We start from the raw sequence: 20,208 nt of genomic DNA, 5'->3' as shown, positions 1-20,208 counted from the left end.
GCTGCGAGCACCAGCCTGGAGGATGCGCTCCATCTCAGCTTGGAGCTCCCCCCAGGTGAGGGCATCAACGGGCGGGCCCCAAGCGGGCACAAGACCGCCAGCGGGTCCACTCGGCGTCGCCTCTCGGTCCATAGTTGTGACCACGACATCCGTCGAGGCCGCCACAGGAGACACGCTGGAGATCGCGCCGGACCCGTCATGCGCTGCCTTCGCCCGCGCCGCCCGGCGAAGGATTTCCACAATTTCATGAAGACAGGCAAGCAAGAGTTTGCGAATAGGATGACTTCTAAATTGTCTACTTACTTCTCGCCAAGCGTCACCAGCCTTTGCCTTCACTGGGGCGGGGGAGACGTATCCGAGGCCTGAACAAGATAGCACGATATGAGGTCAAAGTATTCCGACTACATGATTAAGAAACAAGAGAGGCTTACCGACAGAGTAGGCGCTTTCCGATAGTTTCCGAGTGCAGAGGAGAACTTCCTCCCTTTCTTCGGAACGTTGCTGCCACGACGCAACAACAATGTCGGACGCCTCTTTGGCAACGCCCTCCTTTAACGACGCCGCCGCCTGGTGATCCGCGAGTGGCCCGATGACGTCCGTCAGAGGGAGAGCCTGCATACATGAAGTCACAATGCGATCCAAGGAAAGCAGAAGTAAAGGAGCCATCGAGTACACTCATGTTGATTGCAGCCTCGCGCTCGGCCATCCCCTTCTCGCAAAGGGGGATGGGGACGTTGCTCACCGTCGTAGGGCCGCTGATCATCACTTGACCGACACTGCGCTCCACGGTTTCGCTGTTCAAACCTGTAGGATTGAGAAACAGAACTCGATAAGTCAGGAGGAACATGCACATAAAGAATGAAATCCGAAATACAAGAAAAATACCCCAAGGAGAAACCCGGGTGGCGTCCTCCGGCCCAGAATAGTCAAAGGCTGGGTGGGCTCGAGCCTGGAGCGGCTGGATCTGCCTACCGATGGAGTCGGCAGCAACTTCATACCCCGATAACCCTCGTACTCGGAGGTCATCGATGATATTGATGAAAGACCGAAGGGAGGGAGTTAGGGCGGGTTTGGCGGTCCATTTCGTAATCTTGTCTGGTTGTTCCTCAGGGACAACAAAGACTAGATCCGAATTTTCTATTTGAAGAGGGGCACTGGAAGGGGATGTATCGCGACTTCAGGCCATCCCGATGTTGGAAACCGACACATCCGGATACCTTTTTAGGTTCCATCCAGCGCAACTCATAGTAGAAGCGGAAGAGATCAAGAAATGGCTCTACCCCAATGTAGGCCTCACAAAGATTGGAGAAAATGCTAAGAAATGCGGTAGAATTGGGGTTCAGATGAAGCAATGAAAGCCTGTAGAAATTCAAGACAAGAAGAAGAAACTCGGAAGGCGGAGGAAGAAAACCGCAAATAATGTAATCCTCAACCGCAACCATGCGGCCCAGGACAGGTTCAGGGTCAGTACCTCCTGTTTCCCTCTGCATGGTCCCGCGACCAGGGAGGGCACCGTCGTCCTGCAGCTTCTTCAGGGACGCATTGGTGGAGGTGGATTTGTCGAGGTTCATCACTGCCGGAAGATCGCCGGAGAACAGGACAAGATGGGAAAGCTAGGGTTTTTCTACAGAAGCGGAGAAGACGAGGGACGTTTGAAGGCTGGAAAGTTTTGCAGCAAACGGACTTCAAAATGGATCCCCAAAACTCCCTTAAATAAGCGCACTACTGATGGTGCGAATTCCAAGGAAAGGAGAGAGATGGCCGCCGAAAATTTCTGGGTCCGTTATACGCAGCAGTTTTCGTACTTCAATTTAAATTCACTCATGACCGTTGAACTTCGTGCAATGTTATCGATAACTCTACGTCTCTATGGTTCTCATACCGAGATCGACCAGTTGAGAGTGACAACGATTCCAACATCAGAAGTCGCGATCGGTCACATGAGTTCATTTAAGCAGATGTCGGGGGCTACTGTCAGGGTTACGGATAAGGTATACCCTCTACTCTTGGATGTATGCTATATACTGATACGGTATACCTGCGCGTGTACGGATGTTTCCGGTACATGTTAAGGAAATCCATCACATAACAGAAACAGAGTCTACGGATGGAAGGAGTCCTACTTGGATAGAACTGGGTCGTTACTGTATCGCGTGGGGTCCGATTTCTCCGAGTTCTACTTGGAGATCAACTGACCCGTGGTATAAAAGGGACCCCCCGGAAGGGCCTAAGGCATCGAATATCATCGCCAACACAACCATCACAGCCTACGAAGTCAAAGCCTATAGGAGCCAAGTCGCCGGGTGATCTAGTCGGACCAACTTGACTACGGTCTCGTCGGTATCATCGAGTTCCGTTATTCCCTTTGTAATATATGGTTTCCATCATATAATCCCGTATCAACTGGATTAGGGCTATTACCTATCAAGGGGCCTGAACCAATATAATCCATGTTTCCTATTTGCTTGATGTTGTACTACGTAGATCCTCGTACCAGCGTAACCCAATACCTTATATATCCGGTCCACGGGTATCCCCCGTCGACACAATGCTAGGGTTCTTCCTTCCCAGATCCCAATCCCCGTTCCTCGCCGCCGCACATAGGTCACACCCTAGCCCCATTTGGTGAATGGTGAGCAAACCCTCGCTTTGCTAGATCTCTTCCAGTTCCCTTTTCCACAATCATGGACTCATGCCCGACACTCTCCCTATCACGGTTGAGCCTTCCTCATCTTGGAATACGGTCTTCGTCATGCCACTACTGATGTGTGTCTTGGCCACCAATGATGTGACGATCTACAACCGGGGGTTAGTTGGCCACTCAACAACGACCACCATCTCCACCCTCCTTGCCTCGCCTTGTCTCGTCTCCGCCTCACCGGAGAGAGAGGCTAAGCATGGCGGCCACCGCCGCCGAATCCCCCATCTCACCTCCACCCTATCATCAAGTGACTAAATTCGGCCACCTCACCATCGTACCATCACTACCCAGTCATCACGATCGCAGCCGCCGAGAGAGTTAGAGCAAATTTAATAGTATAGCCAAGTACTCGCTACAAATCATCTATAGTTAATCTAATAACCTATTCATACAATAGTTACATATAAAAATATAATACACCATTAATACCCGATCCCACCTCTCATACACACATAACGTAAAGTTTATGTTGCAGCTGGCTATAAATATGTAGCCTGTTTTTTTTAATCTTTTTTTTTCTTCTCGATAGATGGTTATAGCTTATGTATAGCCTGTTATCGTACTTGCTCGTAAGAGGAAAATACCCAGATCAAACAGCTCGGGGAGAGGGGGTTTCACCTAACCACCACACATAAGTGCATAACACGTAGCAGAGCACACTGTTCTGTGTTCGTGTTTGGGATTGGGCGAGGCGTGTGCCAATGAACAGATAGATATTTACGGCGCAACAGAAAGCCCCGCATTTCTCGAAGTTTCCCATCGGTCTATTTAAGGGGAGGAGCACGAGACCCAACTCTGTAAACCCCACCGTCCCAACGCATTTCCTTCTTCCTCGCCTCCGACGCAAATCCACCCCGCGTCTCCGCCTCACCGCAGACAGAGAGAGAGAGGCCAAGCATGGCGGCCGCCACCGCCGAACCCCTCGCCGTCGCCGTCGCCCACACCGCCACCGCCGGCACGGACCACTCGCCGGCCCCGCTGCCTCCCCCTCCCCGTGCGTCCTCTTCTCCCCCCATTCCTCATCCCTTCCCCCCTCTCTCGCCCCCCCCCCCCCCCTCCTCCTCCTGATCGCTCTCGGTTGTTTGTTTTTTCCGTATTTTTCGTTTTCTCGGTTGAATCTGTTGGGTTGGATAGGGGATTTGGGGGTTCGTGTGAGGTGGTGTTGTCCCGATCGGGAGATGATCGGTGGGGTTGTTGGATTACGCGCTCGTCGATTTTGTTCTCTGTTTTTTTTTTTCGAGCGTGGCGTTGTGTAATCTGTGTTGGATTGGGTTAGGGAATTTAGGGGTTCGTGTGGAGGTGATGACTCGATCGGAGGATTAATCTGTGTTGGTAGATTGTTTGCGGCGTGGTTGGGCCTTGGATTTCGTTCTCCGTTTTTATCGCGTAATCTGTTGGTTTAGATAGGGAATCTAGTTATGGATTTGTGTGAGGTGATGTCCCGATCTGAAGATGACCGTTGCGGTGGTAGATTACGTGCTCGTAGATTTTGTTTTTGTTTTTGTTTTTTGGGGAGCGTGGCGTTGTGTGTGTCGATGTATCATGGTCAGTGCTAATGGCGGCGCGGCCTAGGTGCGTTTGTGTGGGTGAATTGGGTAGATTTTTTCGCGGTCAAGGGTGTCTGGTTTTTTGTTGATTTCGTATATTAGTATCTAGGGAGCGGCAAATTTTTGTGCCGTTCTTCCTTAGGATTTGCTATTCGTGCAGCAAATTCCTTGTTCTCAGGTTGCAGTTATTTGTCAGGATTGTTCCTTTTTGGTTTGCAGGATTTGCAACTGACTTGTTTTATAGGGAATATGTTCTGATATTCTGATTACTGTGTGATTGCTCATCTCTCACATTTTGTGTTGGATTTGGATGTTATAGCAGCTGGTTTTCGTGATTATCGCATCAGATCACTACCTGAATATTGCAAACGCTCCCATGTTAGGACTATAGGATAATACATGCTCACTATGTATTTTAGCATTTTGCTGGTGAATAGTTGTGGAGTCCAGGGTCTTGTGAGACAAGGATGAAATAAAGTAATAAACTAATGATTGTTGTGTGCGATGTTGCTTCATGGTCCGTGGAATGGCGGTGCATCCTAGGTGCATTTTTGTGGATGGATTGGGTTGATTTTTCGTGGCCAAGGGCGTCTGATTTTTCGTTGAGTTTCCGGGTTATTCTTCCATGCGGTTTGCTGTTCATGCAGCAAATTCCTTGTTCTCAGGTTGCAATTATTTGTTAGAATTGTTCCCTTTTGGTTTGCAAAGATTGCAGTGAATACATGTATAACTTCTGATATTCTGATTACTGTGTGATTGCTTACCTTGCCCTTTTTGTGTTGAATGTGGCGTTATAGCAGCTGGTTTTTGTGATTATCGCAACAGATCAGTACCTGAATATTAGACTCTCCTATGTTAGGACCATATTATAACATGCATCGCTATCCATTTTAGCATTTTGCTGGTGAAAAAACTAGTGATTGTTCCGTTTTACTTATGCAGCGCACTGCAATTACAAAAGCAAATTGCAAGAGTATCTTCAGCAGGCAAATAAGCAGTTGCCAATCTACTGTACCAAGTGCAAGGGTGAACACCATCAGCTTAAGTTCAAATCCACTGTCATGGTGGATGGTGAGGAGTTTTCATCCACTTTTTGTCATAGACGTGTGAAGGACGCTGAGCAGGATGCTGCTAAAGTAGCCTATGATACCTTGCTTGAAAGGAAAGAGACTGAGACTGATGATACAGATGTGTTTGAGCTCATTGATCAGGTACCTTATTTGAACTATTCATTGTCTTGGTTCTTTACCATCTTTCACATAATCAGCAGTAATGTTTATATATTTGCTCTGAATTATGCAACATCATGTTAACATATCTCGCTTTTTTTTTGGTCTTCATTGTGTTAGTAAAAAATACAAGCACGATTTGGCTATGCTTATCTGTGATTCAGCATTACCGCTTCTTTTCTTGAAGTCTGGTTACATTGCATTTTATGTTGTTAACGAAATCATAATTTATTTTGAAGTAAACTGTCTTGTATGTACTGTGCTCTCTGAACTTCAGAACTGAACATTTACGCGTGTATACATTTGTCAATAGAGGTCAAAGGCATGCATGCTTAGTTATTGGTTAATGATTATGTGACACTTTGATCCTTTTTAAGCTAAACGTTGGACATGAAGTTCCTAAATGATCAATAAAGGCCTACAAAATCTGTCCAATAATATGTGAATTTTCTTAAATTCCACAATTATCCATTGTCCTGTGGTTTATAATGACAATCACGTGGCTAATTGTTATTTAGATTGAGACAGTATTATGCCATCTCTAATTGCCGATAAAATAGATTTTTAGATCTTGTTTTGACTTGACTCACATGTAGAGGGAACCTAATGTTCACCTTTTAAATTCAAGGACCCTGGCTGCATACCTCTGGCAACTCCTTTTTTTTTGTACTATTTACATTTTAGAAGCCAGTGAATCAGAGACTAACTATGTACCTTATTAGTACAATCTAACATTTTGGTCTTGTTCTCTCACCTTTTGAAATTTACGTTCAACATTCATAAGTATGAAGACCTCTATCTAACACACATTCCTTTTTCTTCCATTCAGGATGTTGTGTTCAGCAAATCAATTCTTCATGAATATACTACTAAGACAAAAACAGATCAACCAGAATACTCTGTAACCAAGACAGAAGGGTCCGTGACTCCATATGTTTCATCTGTGTCATTTGCTGGGCATACTTATACTGGTGGAGCTGCAAGAAACAAGAAGGACGCAGAGCAGAAGGCAGCTCGTGCTGCGGTCAAGTCACTTTTAGGTAACATGAGTTCCATTCTTCATGACTGAAAAAAAGGATCACCACCATCTTTCTTGAACTGCTTTTATTGTGTGACCAACAAACTTGCAAGAGTATAAGTTAACAACTAATAGTTCGGTTGGTCTTCCAGCTACAAATTACACTTCCATGGCGAAAATTGTTAGATCGAAGGAAAAGCTCATCAGTGCAATCTCACCTTCTGGGTACAACAAAGGAATCGACAGTAATCCAACAAACAAGAAACTTCCTTTTGCTCCTATAAAATTCACACCCCCTTCCATATTCAAACTATATGGTATGTTTAATTTGGTGTAACCAGCATGCTGTTTTTTTCCAGTAAATCAATGCACCAACATTTTTTTATATTTCAAGTGCTAACTGTTGTTAAACCGCTGCTAGATGGAGAAATCGACATGCTTTCTGTGCCACAAGCTCTATTTGCCCCTCTAGTCGCTGCTGAGGAACCCAAAGTCAGACCAGCAGCTGAGCCAGATTCCAACCCATCTGAGCAAGCTGTCCATGTATCAAAGAAGCACAAGGATAACAAAGTCAGAGGACCAGAGGTCAAGGAAGAAAGAGTTGCACAGTAGCATCTTGCCCTTCACAGCCTGAGGTGATCTTTTTTTAAAATTTTCAGTATCTAGACCATGATTTGGTGCCAAAAAGGAGAGCATGTCTAAAATATACTACCAGATAGAGAATTAGTTCCAACATGAAGTAAAAGAGCTAAAATTACATGAACACCTGCTAATGGAAATAAATATTATTTTTCTTTTTGCCATGCAGTTTCTAGCCTGAATAGAGTGAGCGTTAATTCATCAATAGCCAGGGTGCCGTGTGCTTTCCTGTGATATGAGCTGCACATATAATTTATGTAATTTGACCTGCTTTATTTGGTTTGTGTTTAGTTCTTGATCTTGCTCCCATGTTTGAATAAGTATGGGGATCCATTCCAGCATAATCTGAAAAGAGAATTAGTTTTATATTTCTTTTGTTGTAACTATATGATCCAAGGTATTCTGGGATACCATATGCTTTTCATGAAATAGGCCTGTTGTGGATTGATTAAGACTCAAGAGTGCTTCAAAGTTTTTCCAGTTAAAACCATTTTGTTGCCTTGTTTATTACTGCTAGTTGAATCCATTTTGATTTTTAGTTTTTGGGTCATAGCCTTGCCCAGAAATAAACAAAGCACACGACTAGCAGTCACCATGTAACTCTTCAAAGCCTGATTGAGCCCTTGAAAATCAAAACAAACAGCATTCAATATTTGCTTAATCTCTTTATCCGCATGGGTGTCCATTCACTCTTAGCCTTAGGGTAATATTTTCTTGTAAGATGGAGATGGTCCAAAGTCCAAGGAGCTAGCTCCACCTGCTTGAAACATATACGAAACGGTTTCATCCTGACCAAAAAAAGCTGAGATATGTTCAAGTTCTGATTATGTTGCTTGGAACATATAATGCTGATTTGAGATATTTGTAATGTGCTGGTTAATGTTATGCATGCTGGTTCTGGTAATAATTATGTACTCCCCTCTACCGCGGATATGGTCCGATACAGCGATTATGGTTCTATCAGTGATCCTGTTATGCTCTCTTTGGAAATATATACTATTCAAAAATGTTAGATTGAGCTAACGGGTGATCTTTTCTGGGCTTGCAGGAGTTTGGATTCCATCTTTCTGTGCTGGAGGTTGACAGGCTTTGGTGACAACATGGTGCTGTGTAGGTGACATGCTAAGCAGCTAGTGATCATCAGTACAATGGGCGGTGTTCAAATGGCATTAGATTGGAGTCTGTTAACTTTTCTTCTGTAATTAGACCAACAATATCAGTCATGTGGTAGTAGTAGTAGTGGCCGAACAAAACAGTAGCAACGCCATGAAGTATGAACTACTCCCGTCCGTCCGTGCTAGGCTGGTAGTTTTATGGTTGTTATCCACTCTGTTCATGTGTGTTTAGTTCAAAGAAAATCTGTTCCGAGTCGGGATGATTAGCAAATGATTTTGTTCTTCTATGCACTGAGAATCCAGATGCATTTATCCTAATTGCTTGTCTAATTCTCCCTTGTGCTGCATACTATGTTTGTGAAGTTATTTGAGGTTAACGATGTGGTTACTAACATGCTTAGGGCTTGTTCTTTTAATCCCAAAATGGATTGAAGGAGATTGGGGGAGAACATAGGTGTGGAATTTTATCCTCCAATTCCCTCAATCCCCTTGGTCTGGGGATTAAACGAACGAGGCCAAGTGTTTGGGCAACCACACAAGGATATTATTATCTTATCAAGTGTCGTATCATCTGGTATGAACAATATTGATCACCAGGGTTAGCATTGCAATTCGTACAGGAAACCGGATCTAGGTTGCATTGGCATCACAAATCATGCACACAAGACCATTTGCACGTACTCACACTTTCCAAAGTATAACAAGAATAGCGATTTTATGGGATGATTAATTGTTATTGTTAAGCATACAAAACTGCTTTCCTTTTTCCATATTCCTTCATACATTAAGAACACCCAAACATCTCGGGGCCCACGTGCTCCAGAATGGATTTCGCCGTAATTTATGTCATCATCAATCTACCACTACAACTTAAAAGTGTACCGACAAATAACTCTCTTCATCAGATCTAAACAGGTAACAATAATTCCAGTGAAAATGGGATGTACAGATAAATTCCTCAGTTGGAGCCAGAAATGTCGTTCAGAACTAACTGCATCTCAAGAACTACAGCGCGCCGCCTCCCTCTCACTCTGATGAGCCTCGGTATGTATCGATCTTGCCAACTCCAGGAGTAACAACTGCAAGTATGACAAGAGCCCCCAATAGCACCAGCAACATCCCCAACGAGTTCATAAACATAGCTTCTGTCGAGAAACGCCCGATCATTTTCGCGCTCTGCATGAAGATCGACTTCTCCAGAAGTCCCGAAACGCTTGTGGCGATGGCGAGAACATAGAGGAAGAGGCCGAAGAAGACATGCCAGGGGAGCAGGGAGGCTCTTCCACTCCTGGATCCACCAGGGTACCAAAATGTATAAAATCCAGTAGCCCACTGTAGAGATATCAACGATAAAGATGAGAATATGTTGGAAGCAAACCTCTTTACATAGTACATCCTTTTTTATGTTTACTGAAAAGAGCATAGTTCAATATCTACCTGCAAGCTGAAGAAGATGATGCAAGCAAGGCCCAACCAGGAGTGAAGCGTATATAAGTGGTCGATCTGTCTCTCATCGTGGAACTTCCATACAGTCCAGAGCCCAATCAGACTCAGGAGCATGGCGAGGAACTGCAAGGCAAGGTGTACTAGCTTCTTCAGTTTCTTGGTTCCTGGCACTGTCTTGTAGGCCAAAATTGCTGCATGCAGAACCATAAGCGATCCATTAAAACCTTATTGCCATTTATTATAACACACTATAAAAACTATGCCTTTTATGTCCAGTAAATTACATGAGGCACCTTGATGCATAGACACTCATTTCTAGACTGTTTGATACGCATGTATGATCAATATCAAAATTCAGAGTTTTTCCCTTCATATACATAACTCAGTTCAAACTGATTTCTGTTAGTTTGCACTAATTGAGTTTAGTTTATAAGTGACCATATATCATGAAGCTAATTCAAACTAGTTAAGATGAATTCCCTTTTTCCCCAGAGTTTGATGAATGAACTTTTTTTTGTACGACCTACATAGAAGGGTATTGATTTGGGTGCATATGTAATATAATGCAAATAAATTATAATCACATTAGTCCTCAGAACAAGGGCCTGGAGTGGTTTCTGCTAAGTCGATAAATTTTCTAGCTACAGACAAGAACTACCAATTTGAATGTTTCAATCTGAAAAGAGTAATTTGGTAACCAATTCAATAGGAAATAGCTAGAAAGTGACAGAAAAAGTAAATTCAGCAACTCTTTTTTGGTTTTATATCTCCAACTAAGCTTTTGAAGAAAAATATGGAACTAGGTGTTGATTTGGGTAAATCAAATACTATTCAGCCAGGACCAAGTATCATTAGGTGTAAATATCTTACTTCGGGGTTGTTCACTTTGATGCCAAAATAAACCTTACCAAATTTTGGCAATGCCAAAATTTTGGCAATATTGACAATATTACCAAATTTTGGCAGGATTTCTTATGTATTTACTAAATTTGGCAACAAACTAAATGTAGCCACTTTTTTGGTAACTTTGCCAAAAAAATGATATGGTTGAAAATGGTGTCAAAGTGAACAGCCCCTTCCTGGTTCCTTGGTACTTGATTTTGACATGTATCGAGTATCAAGGAAACTGTATATAATCTACCTAGGATGTCTCAATGTCATTATCTGAAAAATACAGAGGCATGATATTTTGCATATCTGAAAAATGCTACAGTTAGATGTATGCATAAATCGAAAAAACAGTAAACTCTGTATCCTGTTTAATGAAGCAATAAAAATATTTATATGCAACAAGCCAACATGAAGGCCATTCCAAGATCCAATTTGATTGGAGTTCAATAGTGGTTAACACACTACCTTCCCCATTCAGGACTACCAATCCAATCAGCATCAATACTGGGTGAACCTGAAATAACAGAAGGCAGTTTTAATATCATAACAAGATGGGATTTATGTAATCAATTCATCAATTAACATTACTATCTAGCGAACACAACTCAAACCCACATTTTTTAGCCGGCAAAACCTACAAATCAGTTGTTTACATGAAATAAAGCACATTCGAAGTTTCAAAATTCAAACCACTTGAGGACATGGAAATTATTATTTTAGATTATATGTTGATTAAATGTATAATATATGTTGATTAAATGTATAAGTAAAAATATTACATAGTTGGCTGCTTAATTCATTTCCCAACCTTATTTAGCAAAATATGGAACAGAATATTACACAAAAACTTTCAATTGCCCAAGACAGGACAAAATCATGTTCACTAGCTGGCAGACAACTTTACTGTTTATTTTCTAGGGCCACTCTGCTCTTTTGTGCGTGAACCGCAGTGCACGCACACGTGTGTAAATGCTAACCAAAGAGAGTGCCATGTACTAGCTACTTTCACCTTCTTTTCGTAGGTATCCACATAAATTAATATAAATTCCCTTCCCTAGTAATTCCACATGTGTTATTATTCTACAATCGGTAAAACCATTATGTTCAGTGATATAAATTCCCTTCCCTAGTAATCATGCCCACATAGGAATACAAGTAGAGTTACAGTATGTATGGAGTAAAAGCTCCCTCAAAGTCTTCCTAGACAGCACCACAAATGGTGATTCTATTTGTGAAAGACAGGCTTACTGGCGTAAAACCAGAAAAAGATAACTCAAAAACAATTCTCAGAACAAAGCATGAATTGCTTCTTGTTGTCTTTCTCATGTGCTATAATGCTGAAAGTTGCTTCTTGTGGTGCTGCGTATTAAATAATTTAGGTGGCTATCCAAGTGCATATGCATTTTCCTCCCTGAACTAAAATGATCTAACTGCAGGACTCAAGTACTCTGAAATAATTAATTATCCTCGGCAGTCGATGCTTTTTTTTTGTTCATCACTTAAATGTCAACAATTAAGAAGCCAAAACTTCAAAAGATTTCCAGGCTTGTTACAAACTTACTATCCAACCAAGCCTTCAAATCTTCTCTCATTTTCATTCTGAAAAGGGTTTTCTTTCCCTTTTCATTAAAAAATTAGAATAACTTTGAGCCATTAACGACAAACTTCAGGAACATAGTCCAATGGCAATGTACAACGATCTCGAACAAGGGATGTGGTGCAGTTTGGTAATCCTATTAATGTAGCCCAAAATTACAAACTTGAACAAATGGAGTGAGAAAAACGAAACAAACAAAGCTTAGCACTCACTAAAACAAAAGACGCCTAAGATATCACACCCATGAAGTCATCACACGAACCCAAATCATCTCAGGTCTAAAATATCCCTAGAAGAGAGCGCTAAACTCCTTCGAAATGCATCAGGCTCGATTGTCAGCTTCCCAGAATTCAAAATTCTCCCCTTGTAATTAACTTCTTGCAAAAAAAAGCTAAACCCTTCCTCCAATCCAAATTCACTACACGCAGCAGCCAAAAAAAAAAAACTCTCCTAAACCTCCGAAATACGCAACAAAAGAAAGCCCTCGCATTGCATCTTCGCTGGGTCAATACACAAGAACTCGATCGAAACCTTGGGAAAACAACAGATCAGATTATTCCCGCACACAGACAGAGACACCACCAAGATCAGCGCGCGATCCGCGGGCCAGGGGGGCTAGAGATATATATACAGAGGCAGGGATCTCTCGAGAATACTCCATTATTATTACGTTGAAGATGAGGAGCTTGTCCGTCTCGGAGGAGAGCGCCATCCCGCCGCGGAAGTGGACGGCCCAGACGACGATGGCCGCCGCGGCCGCCAGGCCCAGCAGCCGCACGAGCCCGAACACCGGGAACCTCGCCGCCGGCGCCGCCGCCATCGCCAAAATGGTGTGCGGCGACTCAGCGAGATCGAGCACCGGAGGGGAAGGAGGAGGAGGGAGACGAGGAGAAGCAAAGACGCCAACAATTTTTTTTTTCTTCCTTTCGAGCTGACCAAGTGTGAACTAGTGAATACGTATTCCTAAGGAAGAAGCGTCTTTCATGTGTACGCTTTCTGCTTAGTTGTTGTGGAACACTAATTTTACGCAAGCGCCTGAACACCTACGCCTCCATAAAAAAAAAAAAAAGAGTTCACTCTACTTACGAATCTAGATACATACATGTCCAAGTTCGTAGCTAGGCAGTGTTTGACTAATGGGATTGGAAAATAATTTCCCACCCACCAAAAGATATCTTTAAATCCTAATTATTCATTCTCTCTCTTCCATTTAATCCTAACCCTTCATTTATTTCCTAATTCCAATCCCTCCCCACATTTCTCATTCCAAACACACCCCTAGAGTTTGCCTTTTTCTGGAACATAGTAGTGTGTTCTTCCCCCCATTTTTCTAACCCATTTCTCTCGTTTTCCACACGCACGCTTTTCAAACTGCTAACGGTGTGATTTATAAAATACTTTCTATATGAAAGTTGTTAAAAAAATCATATTAATCAATTTTTTTTAAAAAAATTAGTTAATACTTAATTAATCATGCAATGAAATGAACCTCGTTTTGCGTGCCAGGGAGGAGGGGTTCCCAACCCCTTTCTCCGAACACAGCCTAAAAAGGGCTATGAATATGATAGTTGTTATGTCAAGGACTGGCAAGAAATATAATGTAATTCCTCTAACTCAAAATAAATAAATTTAGTACGGGATGTTGGTATTAGGATATGTCATACAGTATCTCATATTAGATTTGTTTATTTTGAAATAGAAGGAATAGAAGAGACACATCTTTTTTATATTAGATTGGCTAGGCTCGGCGTACGCATTTTTATATTGGATTGAAACATTAACATTAACTAACAAGCATATAAATGCCCAAACTACATGTTTTTTGACCCGATAAAATAAAAAAAAACTTGTTGAACATTATGCAATGGTAAAAAGGAAATAGAAGCGACTAACAAAACTATGCTGTTAAAATGACAGAAACACGAGGGTTTATTTGGTAACATTAAAATTTATACGCTTGTAAAAACTTTATACCTGTTTCTTTTTTCACCCCATAAACCCAAAGCAAAACAGAGAATTTAAAGTCCCCCTTTATTTATTTTACACACACGTATACCTAACTCCTGTTAAATTAATGTTGTAATTTGGGTAAATTAACTATGAAGAACAATCCTTTGAACAATAGCTCTCAACATCTTGTACTGAAATCATTGGGCGTGCATAATCTAAAACAACAAAACTAACTAGGTAGTCAAGCCGTCCAACCACCTCATTAAGCACGGTCATCAACCTCAAAATTCTCAAGTGCACTAGCTTCCATCCATCTGTCAGGTTGCCTTGTTTCTCAGTTATACTCCTATATATAATCACCAGTGCTAGTCAGTGCGGTTTCAAATTAAGTAATATTCTCTCCTTTCCATAGGGATATCTGCTCCAGAATTTGGAGTCTCCAACTGTCATACCCTATACGATACCAAAATTTCGTGCAAACATAAAAGAATATAAAATATTTTTATAGAATCTTTAATGATAAATCAAGTCACAGCAAAATAATAATAATAATTAAATAAAACGGATAGAAAATATATTAAAAAATTATAGGTGTCATATATTAAAACCCGAATGGAGTACATTTCATTAGGTTTTTTTTATGGGCATTGTATTGGGAATTAATATGCAAGCACTGACGAGAGCGTGGTAATTCTTTTTTTTTTCTTATTTTTTGAAGACCATGACCAATATGGTGTACATATCGCAGGAGTTAGCTGCACACAAGACAATAGAGTTATTTTCGCCGGTCAAATATGACAAAGTTTAGTTAGAACCAGTATTGCAAGGACACGCATAATAAGATCATCTTAGCGGTGGAAACTAAGACCATGGCGGTTTTACCTCCTAATTACCATGGGCCCTCTCAAACTAAAACCGGAACCAGCGCCATTGGGTAAATCAGCTTCATTGTTGCATCTGTAGGAGGCACCTAGTAGCTTGATATTGGTCGATGAGCAACAATTAATCTTGGTCTTCATTTTTCATCTTTTAAAACAAAATCTTCGACTACTTTGGCAGTCTGTAAATCTGCCAAGAACGAAAAAAGCTCAACATATTCTCCAAGTAATTTACTTTTCACTCTTATACTACATCCGTATTAAAATATAAACATTTCTAATTATTTAAACAAAAAGTTAAGGTTGAATAGAAAAGAATATAATTCCCTCATTAAATGAGTTATGGTTAGGGCATGAGAGAGGTTAAGGGTAATATGTGAAAAAAAATTGAATGATATGTGCTTGTAAGACACGTGGTGTTAGAACTGATTATATTTTGACATTAAAATTACTTATATTTTGGAATGGAGCGAGTAGTAGTTTGTTTTAGTTCTTTTTCCCCTGATGTGGCTGCAAACCCGTTCTATTTTAATTATCTTCAAAATAACATGGTTTTAGTCAAGTTCAGAGGATGAAGTGAACGACTTTAAGAGTTATATGTTGTATATAATCATTAATTTAATTAGTTTCAAGGTTTTTACAAGTGCTTAAAACACTTCTTTTCTTGCACTATATTGTTTTTTTTTTACCGATACTGATATAGCCGCGAGCCACACATAGCAGGGAGATATATTATTTATTAAGGTTTTTTAAAAAAAAATACGAGCAAACACGTTAAGCCTAATACTTAGAATCTACCAACCTGAGCAGAGACCATGATTTTATTTGTTTTTTTAGAGTTGTAGATGAGGTTGAAACTTACTAGTGCATAGTTTCCTTCGCTTTACTTGTTCTCTCCATCACGAATCTTTGTGGAGATAAATGTATTATCCTTTCTTTCATCGTTTTTGAACCTCTCCGTGTCTGCATCCACTTCCTCTCCATATTTATACACACACAAACACTTGCAAGCTGCAACTACCACCACACCACATTGCATTGCACTTGCATATCTTGATTCTTGCAACGATCGATCGACGTACGATACGACGCCATGGGCGGCGACGGCGAGTTCTTCAGCGTGGGGGAGTGCGACGGCCAGAAGACCATCGACGGCGAGCAGGTGCCGCTGGTGCTGACGCCGGCCGGCGAGCGAGGCGGCGAGGCGCTGGCGGCGGCGCTGCGCGCGAGGCGCGAGTGGGTGGAGGCGAAGGTGGTGGCGAGCAGCGCCGTGCTGCTGCGCGGGTTCGGCGTGCGCGACGCCGCGGAGTTCGACGCCGTGGTGGGCGCCCTGGGGTGGCCGGACATCCGGTACGTCGGCCCGGCGCCTCGCACCCACGTCCACGGCCGCGTCTGGACCGCCAACGAGGGCCCCCTTGACGAGTTCATCTACTACCACCACGAGATGGTCCTGGTACGCACGTAGTACTTGGACCGTGGTCTATAACCTCTCTCGCCGGGCGGCGCCGCCATTGACGACAAGATGTTCGTCCGTGTATTCGTGCCGGCCACCGAGCCGGACGGCGCCGCCGCGACGCGTCGCGCATTGACGACAAGGTGTTCGTCCGTGTGGTGGATTAATTGCAGATAAAGGAGTTCCCGGGGAAGGTGATACTGTTCTGCGAGGTGGCACCGCCGGAGGGAGGGGAGACGCCGTTCGTGCCAAGCTTCAGGGTGACGGAGAGGGTGATGGCGGAGTTCCCGGAGATGGTGGAGGAGCTCGACGAGAAGGACCTCCGGTACACGTTCACGGCGCTGAGCAAGAACGACACCAAGTCCATGCGCGGCCGAGGGTGGGAGGACGCCTTCGCCACCACCGACAAGGCCGAGGCCGAGAAGAGGTAATTGACCTGCAGTTCTAGTGTTGCGTGTCTTTCCCTGTCACCTTAAGCTTTATAAATTATAACCAATTAAATCGAGCGATATATTAACTAGTTGGTTTTGTTGGTTGAAATTGCATTTCTCATAGTTGCAACAATCTCAATGTAACTACATAAATTTACATATATACACTTTGTTGGTTGAAATTGTAATTTAATATGGTCAAAATTGCACCAAATCTCAATATGGTAACAAAGCCAATAATTAAAAAAAAAATTGCATGTAGATGTTATAAAAGTTTAGAATCTATGTCAAAGTTCACGTCATAGGACGGACGGATGCTAAAGTATGAACGCACCATCTGGTGTAGATGTTTGTTAACACGAATGCTCCATTTCTCATAACTTAATCACCAAAGCCGGCAAAATTCACTGTTATCAGAACCAACAAAATCAATGCAAGTAGCATCTGTAATACCGAAGTGGATTTTAAGTCGTACTCTAGGACACGTGCTCTCATTTGTTGCATTTGATTTGAATAGTTATCATTTAAAACGGTAACACGAGTTAAATTATTGTAACATATGGTCAAATCAACCTACACACATACTAAGAAAAAACACATGCAAACGCGAGTGTACTTTTTCATACTCCAATTTATTATTTTTCTTTTACTTTTTTTAGACTAAATTTAATTTTGCATTAAAAAAGGTTTATGTGGTGATGAAGTCATAGGTACGTGACGTTCACTAGAGTTCAACTAATCATTATTCCAACCATTTATAATGCTCACATCCACACAGTTTCAATACATTTATTTTAATCATTGATTTTGGCTCTAGCCTTTGTATTTCTATGTGTTATGTGTTAGAGTGCGCATTCGTAAACGTGCCATGTGGTATGATGCACGTGTATGTTTTGTTATGCGTAATTGGAACACAGACTTAATTTGCTCTTTATGAAAGAGATACATGTGATACAATTTGGCATAATTCTTTCCATAACTTTCTCAATTCACCTTCCTTATTTTTCGCACACACGCTGTTAAACAGTGTGTTTTACATATTAATCTATTTTTTTTAAAAAAATAGCTAATACTTCCTCCGTTTTAGGTTATAAGATATTTGATTTTGGTAAAAGTTAAATTGCTTCGAGTTTGACTAAGTTTATAAAAAAATAGTAATATTTTTGATCCAAGATGAATTTATTATAAAAATATATTTAATTATTAATTTAATAAAACTAATTTTTTAATATAAATATTACTATATTTGTTTATAAACTTAGTCAAGCAATTTAACTTTGACCAAAGTCAAAACATTTTATAACCAGAAACGGAGGGAGTATTTAAGGGCGAGTATTATAATGGTTGATATGCTGCCCCTAAAAATGCCACATATGATTAAATGATGAGGTGGAAGAAATAAATGAGGAAAGAGAAGGTGAGCCACCCCTAAACCTCCACAAAACCCCAAGAAAAAGAAGATGAAAGAAATAGCGGATTGGATAAACAAATAAAATAAAATTATTTGGGTCAATATGCTAGAGCTAGTGTAGATGTGGTGTATTGTATATATCACCTCTTATCTTATATATGGATAAAATTAGATGTGGCAACTACCCCTACTATATAAAACTTGGCCTAATTAATCACGAACGTTTTACGTGCACACGAGATTTGTTTCCAAGAACGAACACAGTTAATATAGTTTCTCAGACCAATCTATAGGAAAATAGGAATATTAATTCATCACCGTATAATGGACTTTTTGCTCTTCGTGATCAGGGCTCGGGCGCTGGGGATGGAGGTGGAGTGGCTGGCGGACGGCGGGGCGAGGACGATCCTGGGGCCGAGGAAGTTGACGCGAGTCTTCCCGGGGCGGCGGGGGCGGCGGATGTGGTTCAACACGGTGGTGGGGATGCACGGGAAGGTGCTGAGCTCGGCGACGATGGCGGACGGCGGCGAGATCCCGGCGGCGTTCGTGGCGCGGTGCGGCGAGATCATCGAGGAGGAGAGCATCCAGTTCCGGTGGGAGGTGGGCGACGTGCTCATCCTCGACAACCTCGCCACCCTCCACGGCCGTCGCCCCTCGCTGCCGCCTCGCCGAGTCCTCGTCGCCACCTGCAAGTGAAGTGAAATATCGTCACATCACTTTTTATTACTACTAGCTCTGTTTCAGATTATAAGACTTTCTACCATTGCTAACATTTATATATATATGTTAATGAATCTAGGTATATGAATCTAGCCACATATATATCTAGATTCATCAACATATATATATATATATATATATATATATATATATATATATATATATATATATATATATATATATATATATGAATGTGAACAATGCTAGAATATCCTTACAATATGAAACGGAGGAAGTATTAATTAAGCTGGTTAACTAAATTATTATTCCTCTTCGGTGATGCTACATTTGGCTCCCTTCCATGGTGCGTTAAAACTTAAAAATTGATACGTGTATATATGTGTGCAATTTTATATTTTTATATGTAATAAGAGCTGCAAGGTTGGATTAAGTCAACGGGATTAGTTAGATTTGTGATGGTAATTAGTAGCAACAAGTGGGGAAGAGGGGTGTGGTTAATGATGTATTAGTAGCTGTGCTTTTGTCAGCTTGTGCCAGTATCAGTGTTTTGTATGACATGTGTGATCATGTCCGAAAATAATATACATACGACCCTTTTGTTCGGCTACCGTGTACGACTCTGGCCACAAGGAAAGACACAGACGGTAAAAGTCTCACTCTGTAATAGAATCTGACATACGTAGTGATGCCGTAACGGAGTCGGACGCTGGTGTTGGAATTAATGAATGGGCCTTAGCCCACTCGAAGATTAATTCTTTGGAAAATCACAAAAGCCCACCTCATGGGATGGCATGCATGTGGAGTTTAGTACCACCTTGCTTATTCTAGGAGAGGGGGACCTCCTTAAAAGGGAGGATGCCCTCCTAGCCACTTGAAGCATGTGTGGTGGAGAGAAGAGGGGAAACACACGCGCGCGCTCGCTCGCCTCGCCGGGCCAGGCCGGCGGCGCGCGTGCACGACGTACGCGTCGAATGGTCCGAAAAATTGGCTCCTCACCCTTGCGCAGATATAGCCTCCTTTTGCAGTTTTGTTTTGCTGCAAATTCGGATTCGTTTTTGTTTTGGAAACGTTCCGAAAAATCCGGTGAACGGCGTGGAGTCCGGATAAGTTACGCGCGACTTATCCGGTTCAGTTACGCGCAGTAGAGATCGTGCGGGCGCCCTGATCAAGCGACCCTTCTCTATATAAACCGACCCGCCGTCTTCACGCAACACACGCGAA

At 42.1% G+C, this 20,208-nt stretch overlaps 3 protein-coding genes and 1 pseudogene across 3 annotated transcripts; 2 read left to right on the top strand and 2 right to left on the bottom strand.

Annotated features, from left to right (window-relative positions):
• Window positions 1-299: 299 nt before the first annotated feature.
• Window positions 300-1,571, bottom strand: LOC127783076 (uncharacterized; annotated as a pseudogene).
• A 1,918-nt stretch (window positions 1,572-3,489) lies between these two features.
• Window positions 3,490-8,594, top strand: LOC127781939 (double-stranded RNA-binding protein 4). The gene is made up of 6 exons (XM_052309008.1): window positions 3,490-3,695; window positions 5,191-5,459; window positions 6,307-6,517; window positions 6,648-6,812; window positions 6,917-7,130; window positions 8,183-8,594. The coding sequence occupies exons 1-5, from the start codon at window positions 3,599-3,601 to the stop codon at window positions 7,105-7,107; spliced, it is 933 nt and encodes a 310-aa protein (XP_052164968.1). The 5' UTR covers window positions 3,490-3,598; the 3' UTR covers window positions 7,108-7,130; window positions 8,183-8,594.
• Window positions 8,595-8,945: 351 nt separating this feature from the next.
• On the bottom strand, window positions 8,946-13,105 carry LOC127781941 (transmembrane ascorbate ferrireductase 2). Its single transcript, XM_052309009.1, has 4 exons — window positions 12,854-13,105; window positions 11,052-11,100; window positions 9,687-9,886; window positions 8,946-9,581 (listed from the first exon to the last, which is right to left on the bottom strand). Exons 1-4 carry the CDS (start codon window positions 13,001-13,003, stop codon window positions 9,276-9,278), a joined length of 705 nt encoding a protein of 234 aa, XP_052164969.1. The 5' UTR covers window positions 13,004-13,105; the 3' UTR covers window positions 8,946-9,275.
• Window positions 13,106-16,104: 2,999 nt separating this feature from the next.
• LOC127781346 (clavaminate synthase-like protein At3g21360) lies at window positions 16,105-19,002 on the top strand. The gene is made up of 3 exons (XM_052308289.1): window positions 16,105-16,464; window positions 16,638-16,891; window positions 18,657-19,002. The coding sequence occupies exons 1-3, from the start codon at window positions 16,105-16,107 to the stop codon at window positions 19,000-19,002; spliced, it is 960 nt and encodes a 319-aa protein (XP_052164249.1).
• Window positions 19,003-20,208: the final 1,206 nt, after the last annotated feature.

The sequence above is a fragment of the Oryza glaberrima genome, chromosome 8 (assembly GCF_000147395.1).
Source record: "Oryza glaberrima chromosome 8, OglaRS2, whole genome shotgun sequence".
In the NCBI taxonomy this organism is placed as follows: domain Eukaryota; kingdom Viridiplantae; phylum Streptophyta; class Magnoliopsida; order Poales; family Poaceae; genus Oryza; species Oryza glaberrima.
Note: the sequence above shows the minus strand (reverse complement) of the source record. Positions and strands in the feature narration are given on the sequence as shown.